Here is a 16427-nt window from a genome sequence, read left to right as displayed (position 1 = left end):
AGAATTTTAAGCAGGCACAGAGCAGGATTAACTTGGCTATGTAATGAGAGAAGTTGCATTTTTGGGTGCACTGTACTTTTTAAAAGCAGAATGCTTTTCTGATATGTACATTTCTGTCTAAATGCAAAGTGTATGTCATGGATGCTTGTGTATGTCATGGACATACACAAACATCCACTTGCAAAGACCCACGTATTTTATTTTCTATTATGTATAATTTAAAAGACTTCAGAGCGGAGGCGTTTTTCTCATCTTTGCATGGCTTCTCTGGAGATATGTACTACTAATGTTGAGCGTGGTCAGAAAAATGGGTCACACTTTATATTAGGTGGCCTTAACTACTATGTACTAACATTAAATACATACAAGACTATGTATTTACTGTGTAACTACATGTTGTTCTGCAAAATTCCCACATTTGCTGCTACTGAGGTTGAGGTATGGGTAGGTTTAGGAGTAAGGGTAGGGTTAGGGTTAGGGGTTAGAGTTAGGTTTTGGGGTAAGGGTTGAGTTAGGGGTAAAGTTAACAGTGTAACTACAAATGTAATTAAATGCAAGTACCTTAAATGTAATTACAATGCAACAACATGTATGTACATAATAAGTACATTGTATCAAATGGTTAAGTACATAGTAGTTAAGCCCACCTAATACAAAGTGGGTCCGTAAAATGTAAATAAAATAATGGTACATGACATATTTGAATTGTTTTCAAACTTGCCATATTAACCACACATTTTATAAACTTTGTTGCTCAAGAATTGTTCATGATAAGCTGTAACAACTGTGTGATTTCAGATCAAACAAACAGCTGCCGCTGCAGGACACATGAGGAATGTTCACCCCTGGACACTTGGATCCGTGTCTGTGTGCAGCTGGAAGACACGTCTGCAACCAGACAATGACAGAATGTGAGGCGGGTGTGAGGAAATGCAAAGGAGAGACTGTCCGTGTTGTCAGTATTGAACCTTGTCAGTCAAGCTCAGAGTCTCACATAAAACTGGGTGCTTGTGCAACTAAGAGCACTTAAATGATGAAATGTATGAAAACTTTCATTTTGAAATGCATTAGAACCAACACATTTGAACATTTTCTTGTTGTTATATTAAGGTCAATTTAAATGACTTGGAAACTTTTTACCTTGCCTTCATCATTTATTTTTCAAGCATTTCCAATACCTATACATTTTGTTTTACACTTTTTCTTACTTCTTTATTTATTTCTTTTTTTACCTTTAATCATAAAATATGAAAATCAAATCATAAACTTATATTTTTAAAAACTGATAATCCAAATAAAGAGTGAAATATTTAGAAACCATTTTAGTATTTATTGTGTGAAAATTATCAATTTTGTAAGGTGAATACAGGTAAATTGGGCCACTTTCTGATCATCTGTTATTGCCGTTGTTTTTCAATATGATCCAAATGGCTACATCAATGTCATACCACATTCGTTTAGGATTAACTTTAAGTATACTGTCTTTAGTATATTATCCACTACTTTTATGTATATTATCATATGCTACAAAGTAATTTTTTAATAATAGAAGAATGTACAGGATTTATAGATGATTAAGCCAAAGTGACCCACTTTACCAGTTGTCCCACTTTACCTGTATTCATCATGAAAAATGTATACATTTTTATACAATTTACAACACAGCTGTGGGTCAACAGTTCAAAAGTAAAGTTTTATCAAAAGGTAGTGTACTTTGTTACACCAGACAAAAGTGTCAATTAAGCACATACTTATCTCACACACTCATCCAGAAAATACAGAAAAATCAAAGTAAATATCACAAGAACAGAATATTTTTTGTGCATCATTTGCGATCAAGCTGTACATTTTTCAGATTATGCAAAACGCTGAAAAAACACCCAATTATTATTCATGTAAACATACTTTTCTTCAGTTTGTTAAGAATTCAATCTAAACATGATTTAAAACAACAAAGGCTTTAATTTTGGTTTTAAAAAGCTGGGCATCTTCCCATGATTTTTATGGTGATAGTCTAATTATGACTTTGCTTAATTCAGACAAATATCAAGAAAACTGTCTCCTTCCTTTCTTTGAATTTGTGGTTAACCTAGAAATCTGCAAAAAAATCAAATTAAATAAAAAATTAAAAAAAAAGTAAACAAAGCCACATTGCTGTGTATTCCTGTATATCTGGTCTGTCCTTCTACTGGGCACTGAAAACAGTCATATTCGGCCAGCTCCACACTTCCTGCCAAACTCCTGACAACCAGCCCAGATTCTGCCAAAAGCTTGTCCAGCTTCAGCATCATAGCCAAATAATTAACCTAAAAAGCATGTCTGTCCCTGTAAATGCTTTATTACATCCTCCATTACTGCCTTTTCACTGTAGTGAGAAAATAAAGGGTAGGTGCCAGGTGCGAATATCACAACCTTCCTATTAATGTGCAGACCTTTTCAAATACCCATAACTGACTAAGAGACAAATGTGATATTTGCTGTTATATAGATGCTGTTTTTGCCCTGTTGAAGGAGGACACAGTATTAATCACTTCCTAGAGTGTTGTTTTGACAGTACTGTTGATCATGTATATCAGGTGGTTTATATCTAAACACAAATTAAAACATCATGTCAGAATTTTCACTTTTGGATGAACTAACCATTTCACTCTTTAAAGGAATATTCTGTGTGTTCAATACAAGTTAAGCTCAATCGACAGTATATTGACATAATATTGAAAACCATGTCCCTCCTTTTCTTCAAAAAAAGATCTAGGTTACAGTGAGGCACTTACAGTGGAAGTGAATGAGGCCAATTTTTGGAGGGTTTAAAAAGGCAGAAATGTGAAACTTTTTAATTTTAGAAAAGCACACATTAATTTGTCTGTTAAAACTTTTGTATTATTTGAGGTGTAAAGTTTTTTTAATTGTTTTTACGGTTGTTTTAGGGTTTATGGCATTACATCGTCATGGTAACAAAGTTGTAAAATTGGATATAACTTTACACAGAAAAGTAGTTGTAAGAATATAGGTGATTATGAGCAAGCCATGATGGGAAGAGGCCAATGGGCAAATCTGGCCCTTTATGAGAATTGCCCTGGGATTTTTAATGACCACAGAGAGTTGGACCTTGGTTAAATGTCTCATGCGAAAGACAATGCCTTTTTACAGTATAGCATCCCAGTCACTATACTGGGGCATTATAGCACCCACACAGACCACACTAACACCTCTTCCAGCAGCAACCATAGTTTTCCTAAGGAGGTCTCCCATCCAGGTACTAGCCAGGCTCAACCCTGTTTACTGTAGCTTCTGTGGGTAAACAGGTGAGAGCTGCAGATTGATACAGTATGCTGCTGGCAAACATACATATTGTTTACATCTTGTGGCTATACTTTTGAAACAGTGAGTATTTTAATGTTTACGAGTTTGCCCATTCTCTTCCATTGTAAGTGTCTCACTGTCACCCAGATTTAGACGAGTCTAAATACATTTTTGTGGTAATCAACATTATTTCACAAATGCTGTTGATTGAGCTTAACTTGTATTGAACCTGGAATATTTCTTTATGTAATAAGTGTCTTAATAATAAATGATGCTGACATCTTATGAGTAATACTGGTATGGGAATTACTGACTATGACATGCACAGATGTTCATCAATCCAATCCATTTAATCCAATTGCAGATTCATTTTGTCCTCTACTTTAACAGACATTATTCTTGTCCTCTAACTAAATTAACTTCTCTGGATTAGAGTACAGAGCAAAGATAGGTGGTTGCCCTAAGAAACTGACGAATAAGAAGCAGAATCCATCCTTGTTTATGCACGCAGGGTATTTTTGATTTCATAAGTAGTCGGATTCAGATGGCTATTATTCTTCTATTTAACAATTTTTTTTAAACATTTGCACCACATCTTTCAACCGGACAGATTTTTCATTTGGATAGAGCTCAATTGCATTGTTTTTTTGTTCCAGAAAAGTGTTCATATAAATACTTTTAATTCTGATTGAGCAATTATTTGAATTATTAATTAGTTATTAGGCTGCATGTAAACGTAGCTGGTGGAAGGAACAGAAGACTTCCAAGTGTGAGTTTCTCTGAAAAGAAAGTAATATCTTAACTATTCCTGTAACTTGATTTCTGTGTACCTATTCTTCTGCTGATCATTAGATTTTTTATGTTAAAATCATTTTTAATAAAACAAAGAGACAAAATGCCAGTTCTGTTCGATCATTAATAAAAGGCTTATTACCAATATAAAATGAAACTGCGCCTTTTCATAAACACTACAGTATCTGCGCCATGCCTGACACATTTAGATGCGAGTCCATGCTGAGTCCTTCCAATCTGGACTTATATCACGCCAGATGGATAGACATGCCACCCTTCACTGTCAATCTCTTTCAAAAAAATCAGTTTTGAAAAATAATTAAACGCTAGGTTTACATTGTATATGTACATCTCTAAAATGTTCTATTCATAGATATATACTTTATTTACAAAGGCTTCTTCAGGTATTGTATTATCCTAAAGGCTGAATCAAACAGAGAAAGGTTACAGGATTTTCGGTATATGGAAGACTAAATAATACTGTAGTAAAGCATGGTAACAGCCAAAAATAAAATAAAAATCAGATCAAAGATATCAACAGATACCATGTTCACTCATGTTGTGCTGCATTGTTTTGTGTTGATAATGAGCTAATGCAAATTAAGCATAAATGTTTAGCATCAAAACTGTTACATATGTCATAAAGTATCTATTGTAACCTCTGTTCTAATTTGCAGTCTTGTACTCCTCATTACAACAGCTGTCTTGACAAAAAAAGCACAGCACATGACTTTTGTGATAATGTGATAGAAACTGGATTGTGTCACACTCCACAAAAGCAATGGAACAGGACAAACAGTAGTTATTTATACTGTATAAACCAGTCTCTTTACTAAGCATAATGTGGACGAACATACATTCACTTAAAAATGAAAATCTGTTGTATTGAATAATATATTTTTTGACCACTGATGTCACACAGATATTACTATTTATTCACACAGAAGTAGGAAATTGGACAGAACTCACCAAAAGAAAGCACTGATTTGGGAAATGGCAGTAGTACTGTTGGTTGGTGAGTGTCACACATTGTGAGGAAATGCAGTCATTTGTGACTGGATTCTGGGAGAGAGCTTTTAGCTGGACACCAGACAACAGAGGCCAAAGAAACGCCTCTTTCTCTGCCTGCCTAAGGGGTATGGCGTCAAATTCAACAAACTGCTGTCATCTGTATAGATTCAAAAAACAGACACAGGTAGGCGTTAAAGCTCACTTTATGCTATGTAAGTATCTTAGGATATAAGCTCACCAAATGTAAGCTAACATCAAATAATTGTTCAATGTTTACATCTTTTCAACACAGGGGGGTTTATCAATTTAACCTGGAAAAATAAACCCTTGTAAAAAGGTCACATTTTCTTGATTCCATTAAAGCTTATATGCTTTTTGGAACATTCCTAAATCATGCTGGATAACATGGATCAGGTTTTGCACATCTCCCATATCAAATCCATATCAACTTGAAGTAATGCTGTCATTAAAGCAAAGGGTGGACATATCAAATACTAAGCAATTCATTAAACATTTATTTTTTTTATTTTTTTTTGTGATTATCTAGGCAAGATTTTCAGTGAATAATTACTTAAAGGTGCACTCGGCAATTTTTTCCCCATTAAAAAAAGTTTTACTCCTAAAGAAATTAATTGTAATTTTGAAACATATGTATAAAATAATGAGCACTCACATGAGATGAGGACTCTAGTCATATCAGTAATCTTATAAAAGCTGTTTTATTATACATGGGGCGGAGCACCCTCATGGGGGCTGCCATTTTAAAATCACATGACCAGCTGAATACTACTCACTTAATCTCAGTAACTGTCTTGTTATTGGACACTTTCACTCTTGGATTAAATTAATCATGGCTGATTGTGAAGTGAATTTCTACAAAGGCATCTGTAACTGAAAACTATTGATTTTGAATGATGATGATGCATCCACACCACTAGGTGTCACTGTAAGTCCAAGATGACATGATCAAAAAGTTACTGAGTGCACCTTTAAATTTTAATCTGTCCTAAAACAATGCTATTGTGGCTTTAGGAGACTTATAACATTGTACAGAGTTACTACTTTTATGGAACGATTTTGCACTTTTTGGGGCTTGACAACTACTCACAACTAGCATGTTAGACTTTCTGCTAGATATTTCCATTTGCGTTCCATGGAAGAAAAAGATCATACATAAGATCAAACAACAATGATAAAGCAACAGGATTAGATGGAGAATTGACATGCTGTTCTGACTGTTCATGTACCCCTGACTGTTCATAAAATCGACCCCATTCTGCCAAATTAATGACAAGTGGCATACCCCAGGTCCTGAATTACTGACAAATGCCATACCCATCAGTCATCTTTATATCAATTCAAACTTATTCACCTTTCCCATTGGTGCTTTTGATAACGTGTTGCAAACCCAATCTCAGAGACATGGGGTGCTTCTTACTCGGAAGGCTGAAGCCTAGGCTGTGTCCTTCCAGGACCAGTCCTTCTAAGGCTGTAGGTTAGGCTCCTCCTCAGCATTCAGCACTAGAATGAGACTAGTAAGTGCGCATGGCTACGTCATAAAGGTTTCAGCCATACAGTGGCATTGAAGATGACAGATGTGGAAATTGTGCTGATGCTCTACAAGTTCTTTGTAGAAATGGAGGAAGAAACCAGGACAGTGCACATTTGTGCAATAGCACACAGAAGGACTCGTTTTCCGAATTGTTTTTTATAAATTGGGACATGTGCAAGGGATTGTGGGTGATTGAAGGCCACGAAGGATGCAATTGATGCGTCCTCCAAATAATGGAAAATGAAGGCTGCGAAACGAGGCTGCCTTCCATGGCCTTCGACGGTGTTTGATGACGTGGCAGCCGAGATATCCAGCCTAACTAGGCAGCAGCCTTCCGATTGAGAAGCACCGATGGGTTCTGGTCCCATGAAAACCAGGAAGTAATTGTGTTCACTTGAGTGACATGGGTTGGGGTCCTGTGCATAATGACTAAATTTTACACGGTAATGACTAAAGTTAATTAACTATAATAAATAAATTGCATTATTGTGGCAGATGAATAAAGCATTGATTAAATCATACAAAAAGTGGCTTAATTAACACATTAAATTGACAGCCCTAATAACTATATTTTATACTTGGAAGTAATCACATTCACATAAACATTGGCAAGCCTGACGTGAAGGTTGCATTTTCACTCTAAAATTACACGTTTACGCCACTGACGGTTAGGTTTAGAGTTGGGGTTTGAGTTAGGCGGAGGGGTCAATAAAATATGCATTCCTGTTGACTGTATTACCTAATTTACAACTCAACAACTTTTTTTGGTGCCACCCTGTGGGCATTTCACCTCAACAACACTTCTAGTTTCGGCCACTGGGGGCAGTGGTTTTGAATTTTGCATTAAGAATTTAAGCAGCAGAGCTCCTTACACCGAATTCACAGTGTAATCAGTCTGAATATTGAATATTAAATTATTGGGTTCGCTCTCCCTTTAACAAGAGTAACCAAGCACCATATAGCAGCAAAGAATAACATACAGTATACAGTAAGAGCCATATGACAACATGTTTCTCCAAATCATAATTATTGACACCAAGTGTCTCATCCCTCTAATATCTACAGTGATCAAGAAAACTCCATATCTGTTTAATAATGTTTTCATTTTAAATTCTGATTATTTCTTGCTGGATAAAGATTACTCTGGCAACTAATCCAATAAACTGAGGCAATCCTGAAGATGTTTCTCTGTAGGTAAGGGAAGCTTCCAAGAACTAGCAAGAAAAGACTTGAAGATGTTGTTCTAGGACATTCATTTGAGTATCAAATGAACTCAACTCTAATATAGCCAAAATATTTAGAGAGCAGAAACTGAAGATGCCGAGCTAATATTACCTTGGTTCTTCAGTGGTAAAGGCATCGTCTCCCTGAGTTTGCTAAGCAGATTTTTCATATCTGTCATGTCCCTGGAAACATTGAGCAACCATTTCAGATTCAAACTGTTAATTTGACAAGAAAAAAGCTAAAAAAGATAGAAATGTCAGTTAGCTTCCACTTCAACAGCACAGATTATTTACCTCTCGATGTTCTCCATGTCTGAGGCCACCAGGTAGAAGGTCTGCGAACAGTCCAGTGGAGTGGAGGAAGTGTCTTCAATGATGGGGATGTCAGAGCTGTCCTCTTTACTGTCCACCTTAGTTGTACCTAAATAATGTTTTTCTGGAACACAATGGCCAAAATTGTAGACTGACAGACTCTAGAGAAAAAGACAATAGAATGCTCACTAAAATATGTTGTCTCAAAGTTTGAACCCAGGGTAACTGTCAACTTGCTTCCAGAACATTTATATTTACTATTTCTGCTAAGCTTAAAGGTGCTGTAAGCAATATTTTTATGGAATGTCTCTAATACCGTACAGATTTCAATGAATCAATCTCTGTGAGCGACATGATAACATTGAAAATCGACATGCTGCTTCCGAATGTTCATGTACCCTGAAATCGACCACATTCTGCCGAATTACTGACAAGTGCTATACCCCATCAGACATTTTTGCATCAATTCAATCATTTTCATCTTTCCATGTGGCAGTACTAATAGCGTGTTTCACAAGCAATCTCTAAAACATGGGTTCTGGTCCCCTGGAAACCAGGAAGTAATTGCGTTCACATGCGTTCAACAATGGTGAGTACGATCTGGACGGAGGTTGCATTTTCACTCTAAAATTACATTTTTACTCCATGTTTAGGTTTAGGGTTGGGGTTTGGGAGGAGGGTTGATCATATATGCATTTCTGTTAAGAATTACTAGCTTTTGTCTGTCAATAATTTTGCACGTTCACAGAGCAACACATTTATGCGAGCAGAAAGCTTAGAGTTTGGTAGTTGAAGTGGATCATTCAAGTTTAACGCCATCTTTAGCTTTTGTTTGTGAGAACGCTATTTTGCTAGTAGCTTCAGTTCCCGAAAACATTGTCACTAGAAGCTCTACAGTTCAAGCTGGACTTTGCGTCCCTGCTGTGGATGTTTCTGGCTAAGAGGCCAGGAGTGCCCTCACAGCATTACCTTTTCTGTGGAGCTGCAGGGATCCCAGCAGGCACACTGACTTAAGCATCTCTGTCAGATACATGTCCAAACAGCACTGCAGCTGGATAAAGAGACGGCAGATCTCTGGATGTATTTCTCCATCTTCTGGGCTGTAGAAAGGGGGAAGATTGTAAAGTGTCCCTCAAGCTTACTCTTTGCTGTGCTGTTTTCTGTTTGTCAACGTTAACTGATATAATTTAATATGTTTAATGCTTTTACATTTCTTAGGGCTGTCTAGTGTTATCGCTATCTAGTGCGATTTTCATGTTTAAAGCTGAAGTGTGTGACTTTTCTGATGTTTTCGATGTGACTATTTTCTCCTATCCCAGCTAAATATGCAGAGACAACTACTGTAAAAGAAAGATAACTGTAGCTGATTTCCAGATTGGTCCACTTGTTTGAACGTCCAACCACCTGACACAGCAACATTAACTCAACCAATGGTGTGAGTTTGGGGCTGGACTATCTGTTTATTTGAAAGCTGTTCAAAAACAATGTTTACTTTTGTAATTTGGTGTTTTAATTTTGTAATTTGGTGTATTTTTCTGTTTGGTGGCACAGAAATGCCACACTTTAGCGTAATAAAGGTAGCCAAAGTAAAGGTAAAGGTTTGAGTATGTTTCACATTTTATAATATGCTGTACATCAAAAACTAACAGTAAACTTAATTTGAGGTCTTTTTTATTTTAGTTAGCTTTGGAGCCATGAAAATGTATTTTAGTTTATTTTCTTTTTATTATTATTATTTTAAAGTTTTTATTTCAGTTTTAATTCATTTTGTTTAAGTTTTCAATTAAATTCTTTGTTAACTATAATAACACTGTTTCTAATAATATTGCATTGATACATAGCTCCTTATATCAATATTTTGCATTTATTTATGAGTGCATTGCATTCATTTAATTTCCTACTGTTTAATTAGTGAAGAAGCAGGTTGTTTAAATAAAGAGAAACTCTGAAACCATAATTTTTCAGTCTAGTCATATTTTATGAGGCACAATAGTGATGCAAAGTTTCAATTGCGATCCAGTTATGATAGTATAATGCAATGTAGTAAATAGTTACACATTGCAATGTATCACAATGTAGTTGGTGACCCTCAGTTCTTCTGTAAATGTATTATTAAATTTTTGTGTTTAGAGAGAAATTTCACTAATCATGGCTGCGTGAAAACTGTGACAAACACATGGACAAACAAACAAACCAAAACTTTGACAGTCAGCAAAGTGCCAGGCATAACAATCCATCCTAAAAGATAGAAAATAATAATCATCTCTTTGAGAATCCTTTTGAAAACAGCAGAGAGTTTGTGGATTGTAGCAATACAGAAAGAGTTTGTGTTGGATCTTGATGTGCACTATGATTTTCTATCATTGAAATAGTTCCCATATTCACATAATCATACAATGACTACTTGAATGACACTGTCATTACCTCTGGCACATTATTCAATTCATTCAGCAATTTGATGTGAGCCATATCTGTCAGTTCATTCAGACTGTCTTGCTTTAATTGACAGTAAAGAGCCCGCTGTAAAGAACAGCATCGGCAAACAGCATTTCAGAGGCTTTTAATGACAGAAAATAAGAGAATGTCACTAATGACGGATGTGTTAGCTAATCAAGGGCGGTAGAAGTCCAAGTTCACTTTGTGTTTTTGGACAAAATGGTCTCAGTTTGCCAGAATATGACATCATGTTACAGGCACTGAGCATTTATTTTGCCCTTCAGAACCTAGTGATTACCTCATGATCAGCCAGTCATTAAAGAGAACGTGAATAAGTACATCTGATATTAATTAACTATTAAGAACTGTAGTCATTCATAAGGTGCTGTGAAGCTGAGGTTTTGCTATATTAGAATATGCCTTATATTATACAACAGTTTCAGTTAAAGTCCTCTAATCTGATTGGGCAAGAGTGCTGTTATTTTGTATAACAGCATTGGGACGCTTCAGCTGTGCATTTCTTGGTGGTTGATCCAGATTTGGATTCTTTAGGAACTATTTTTCACTAGTGGAGAGAACATAAACAAAATAACTGCCAATACTGTGACTAAAATGTAAGTTACTAAATATTCATTCCTTGTTTACAGAACTGTTGTATAAAAGCAATATTACACTCATTATTGTGCTGTTGTACTGAATATCAGCATGGCTTTGATTACCTGCTCTGATTACCTATGACTGAATCACAACCATGCTGATATTCAGTATAAAGCACTCCTGTTTGTGTGTTATTGCTTAAATATATAACAAAATACAGTACAACATCAAAACAAATAAATGTAATATGATATGATTTATGTTACATGCTCATGTAAAAAATGTGGACACAGATGAACATTACAGGTGCATCTCAATAAATTAGAATGTCGTGGAAAAGTTCATTTATTTCAATAATTCAACTCAAATTGTGAAACTCGTGTATTAAATAAATTCAGTGCACACAGACTGAAGTAGTTTAAGTCTTTGGTTCTTTTAATTGTGATGATTTTGGCTCACATTTAACAAAAACCCACCAATTCACTATCTCAAAAAATTAGAATACATCATAAGACCAATAAAAAAAAACATTTTAGTGAATTGTTGGCCTTCTGGAAAGTATGTTAATTTACTGTATATGTACTCAATACTTGGTAGGGACTCCTTTTGCTTTAATTACTGCCTCAATTCGGCGTGGCATGGAGGTGATCAGTTTGTGGCACTGCTGAGGTGGTATGGAAGCCCAGGTTTCTTTGACAGTGGCCTTCAGCTCATCTGCATTTTTTGGTCTCTTGTTTCTCATTTTCCTCTTGACAATACCCCATAGATTCTCTATGGGGTTCAGGTCTGGTGAGTTTGCTGGCCAGTCAAGCACACCAACACCATGGTCATTTAACCAACTTTTGGTGCTTTTGGCAGTGTGGGCAGGTGCCAAATCCTGCTGGAAAATGAAATCAGCATCTTTAAAAAGCTGATCAGCAGAAGGAAGCATGAAGTGCTCCAAAATTTCTTGGTAAACGGGTGCAGTGACTTTGGTTTTCAAAAAACACAATGGACCAACACCAGCAGATGACATTGCACCCCAAATCATCACAGACTGTGGAAACTTAACACTGGACTTCAAGCAACTTGGGCTATGAGCTTCTCCACCATTCCTCCAGACTCTAGGACCTTGGTTTCTAAATGAAATACAAAACTTGCTCTCATCTGAAAAGAGGACTTTGGACCACTGGGCAACAGTCCAGTTCTTCTTCTCCTTAGCCCAGGTAAGACACCTCTGACGTTGTCTGTGGTTCAGGAGTGGCTTAACAAGAGGAATACAACAACTGTAGCCAAATTCCTTGACACGTCTGTGTGTGGTGACTCTTGATGCCTTGAGTCCATTCCTTGTGAAGTTCACCCAAATTCTTGAATTGATTTTGCTTGACAATCCTCATTAGGCTGCGGTTCTCTCGGTTGGTTGTGCATCTTTTTCTTCCACACTTTTTCCTTCCACTCAACTTTCTGTTAACATGCTTGGATACAGCACTCTGTGAACAGCCAGCTTCTTTGGCAATGAATGTTTGTGGCTTACCCTCCTTGTGAAGGGTGTCAATGATTGTCTTCTGGACAACTGTCAGATCAGCAGTCTTCCCCATGATTGTGTAGCCTAGTGAACCAAACTGAGAGACCATTTTGAAGGCTCAGGAAACCTTTGCAGGTGTTTTGAGTTGATTAGCTGATTGGCATGTCACCATATTCTAATTTTTTGAGATAGTGAATTGGTGGGTTTTTGTTAAATGTGAGCCAAAATCATCACAATTAAAAGAACCAAAGACTTAAACTACTTCAGTCTGTGTGCATTGAATTTATTTAATACACGAGTTTCACAATTTGAGTTGAATTACTGAAATAAATGAATTTTTCCACGACATTCTAATTTATTGAGATGCACCTGTATATGGCCAATCTGCTGACAAAGCAAAATAAATTAATGTTGCACCAATCTATCTGTATAGTATTTAGAGCTACAAATTATCTTCAACTGACCTTGTGTGTTCCATGACAGGCTTATTCCTGAAATTACTCCAATACAGTGACCTCCAAAATACCAAGACTTCAATGTACAACACTGCTTGTGTTAATGGCTTTCAAACACACTATTTATGGATTTAGCTATTGTGGGGCTAGAATATGATGAAAGATTAACTTATAATTAATTATGGATATGTGGTATTACGTAAGATATAAAGAAAAATAGAGTATAAGCCGTTATCATGTATGTAAATGTGTGTGTGTGTGTGTGTGTGTGTGTGTGTGTGTGTTTACCCTGATATTGCGGAAAGGTTTTGATGTGCAGTCCGTGCCATCTCACACCCTTTCATGCGCGTCTTGTGCATTTCAGCACGAAGAGAGGGACAATCAGTGGAAATCTCTCCAATAGAGATAACCAACTCCCTATAGAGGGCCACAAGGGTATTGAACTCCTGGACAACCTGACGGAAGAGAGGAAAAACAAAAGCAAACAAGATGAGAAAATACACAGGCTTGTGTCCCACAGCAAGACTCTTTAATTTTTTATTCATAAACACACAGGCTGAGACAAAACATTGGCTAATTTGAACTTAATTTGAAAATAAATGAAGCAGATAAATAAAGCATGACAAGATGCCAATGAAAGTACATGTCAGCAACTTGTCAAGAATCTTTTGAACATGTCTTGATTTGGGCCTTCAAGAAACATCAGCAGATCATTCACATTGAAACTACACTGTAAAAACTGGCAAACTGCAATTGTCCCCTTAAAGAAATAGTTCACCCAAAAATGAAAATTCTCATTATTCTCATTATTTACACACCCGTATGGCATGCCAGATGTGTATGAATTTTTTCTTCTGCAGAACACAAAGATTTTTAGAAGAATATCTCAGCTTTGTTGGTCCATCCAATGCTCCAAAAAGCATACAACAGCAGCATAAAAGTAATCCACATGACTCCAGTGGTTTAATCCATGTCTTCTGAAGCAACATCATAGGTGTGGGTGAGAAACAGATCAATATTTAAGTCCTTTTTAACTTTAAACTCTCCTCCCTGCCCAGTAGGTGGCGATATGCAAGAAGAATGTGAATTGCCAAAAACACACAAAAAAGAAGAAAGTGAAAGTGGAGATTTATAGTTTAAAAAAGGAATTAAACTTCATCTGTTTCCCACCCACACCTATCATATCACTTCTGAAGACATGGATTTAAACACTGGAGTTGTATGGATTACTTTTATGCTGCCTTTATGTGCTTTTTGGAGCTTCAAAATTCAGGTCACCATTCACTTGAATTGTGAGGACCTACAGAGGTGAGATATTCTTCTAAAAATATTTGTTTGTGTTCTGCAGAAGAAAGAAAGTCATACACATCTGGGATGGCATGAGGGTGAGTAAATGATGAGAGAATTTACATTTTTGTGTGAACCTAAGGAGCAATTGTTACCTAATGAACCCTTTTACCCTTATAATTCGCTTTGTTGCTGTAACCTAATGTATTCAGGTTGAATCCGTGATGGTAAATTATATTTTTTGAATTCAATAACAGTAGTTATTTAGATGTTACAAAACGAGGCACATTTTAAGTAAAGAAAGGGGTTAAACAGGCTATTTGTTGGATAGACGTGCCATTTTACTGATATTTGCTTGAAAGGAAGCGTTCTGATAATGGGGCAAAGATTCCTCAAACACAACAGACCCGTCTACAGTGTCTCTCTATCGATGGCATAACCAGTAAAATGCAGCACTGTTGTTGCCACTGGAAAATCACCCCGAAAAGGGAAGCTCAACATAGCTGGAACAAACGTTGTACCGTAGGACAAGTCACACACCTCCTTTCACCAAGCCAAACATCTTTTATTTAGCTATAGGGACGCTAATTAAAATATGTTTGGCTTGGAGAACGGAGGTGTGTGACTTGTCCTACGGTACAACGTTTGTGCCGCATTCTATATATAGGATGTGCGTGTGAATAATGATCGAAGAATTACAAAGGTTCAGACAAGAATAATGATGCACGATCGTGACGCAGGATACCCACCATTCTGCAGTCCGCTACGGCGCGGAGCGCTTCGCTGCTCTCCCTGCGCTCCGACTCTCTGGACGCCGGGGACTTATTGCAGATCTGGAAAATGGTCCCGGCAGTTCTGGGGCGGTTTTTGCGCCCATTCGGTGCAGAACTCATGCATACACATCAAGTGAAGAAACTGTCCTAATATAAAATGCTGATTAATAAATTTACTCCCACTCGCGTTTTTTATTTCTTACTCAATTGATAGGTCTACCCATATGCACAAGACGAGTCACCTTTATTCACTTCAGCAGGGAGCCGAATCTTCTTCTGAAGTGTCCTTGCAGGGATTCGTCTTCAGCAGAGAGAAACGTAGCGATAACAAAGACCCGCATGCAAACATGTTTGGCAGATATGCCCCGTACAGTCTTCAGCGGATGGACCTTAATAGCAACGTGTAGACACAAAGCAATTCCGCACGACAATGACCACTACTCGAAATAAGTTGCAATTCTCAACTCTATTTGGCGTTTGTTGAGAGTATGTTGCAGAAGGTGATCTAAGAGCGCTATTCTAACCTTGATAGGTGCAGTTAGTTGCTTGAGGCATGACGTGGTCGAGCACACTGCACTCTCATAGGATGAGAATACTAATGCAACAGATTCGCCAACTCCAGTGTGTTTATGACTTTATCAAATGTGACACTGAAGCACTTAAAGTACCAGAAGATACAGATAAATAGGCGTGTAGCATGTATTTAAAAGTTTGCATAAATGTAACTAATAGTTAACTTTAAAATCAGTAAAAAAATAAAAAATAAAATAAAAATAAAAACAAATCCATAATAGATTGGAAGCAAACTAAAGAGCCGTTCACACCAAACGCATTATTGTGCTTAAAAAAAATAAATTAATTAAAATAAATAAATAAATAAATTAAAAAGCCGCAACGCAGACACAGAAAGCAGGTGTCCCGAGACCGCGTTTTAGCCTCAAGTAGCCTAATTTAATGTAATGTTAACATGATGCAATGTTCTAGTAAAGCGATATTGAGCTTTGGAAGGGCGCTGTACAAACTAAACTTATTCTTATTAATAAAACTATACGTTATTTTAACTTGACACGGCCTCTAAAAAACGCGACGCCCTGCGCGAGACAATAAAAAACAGCTAGAAGTGGCGCAGCGGTCAAACACGTCCATCTGGCGCATGCTGATATAGACAAATAATTGAAAAAC

The 16427-nt window shown here is 36.7% G+C and overlaps 1 protein-coding gene across 2 annotated transcripts; it reads right to left on the bottom strand.

The window, feature by feature from the left end:
- Positions 1 to 1145: 1145 nt before the first annotated feature.
- On the bottom strand, positions 1146 to 15794 carry LOC127424389 (regulator of G-protein signaling 7-binding protein A). Of its 2 annotated transcripts, none has more exons than XM_051669550.1 (7): positions 15488 to 15794; positions 15222 to 15392; positions 13474 to 13640; positions 9163 to 9293; positions 8176 to 8317; positions 7994 to 8064; positions 1146 to 5263 (listed from the first exon to the last, which is right to left on the bottom strand). In XM_051669550.1, the coding sequence occupies exons 2-7, from the start codon at positions 15363 to 15365 to the stop codon at positions 5172 to 5174; spliced, it is 747 nt and encodes a 248-aa protein (XP_051525510.1). In that variant the 5' UTR covers positions 15366 to 15392; positions 15488 to 15794; the 3' UTR covers positions 1146 to 5171. The 2 variants fall into 2 exon arrangements, with proteins under 2 accessions (XP_051525510.1, XP_051525511.1); XM_051669551.1 differs by having other exon boundaries at positions 15222 to 15387.
- Positions 15795 to 16427: the final 633 nt, after the last annotated feature.

Source organism: Myxocyprinus asiaticus, chromosome 33, assembly GCF_019703515.2.
Source record: "Myxocyprinus asiaticus isolate MX2 ecotype Aquarium Trade chromosome 33, UBuf_Myxa_2, whole genome shotgun sequence".
NCBI lineage: Eukaryota > Metazoa > Chordata > Actinopteri > Cypriniformes > Catostomidae > Myxocyprinus > Myxocyprinus asiaticus.
Note: the sequence above shows the minus strand (reverse complement) of the source record. Positions and strands in the feature narration are given on the sequence as shown.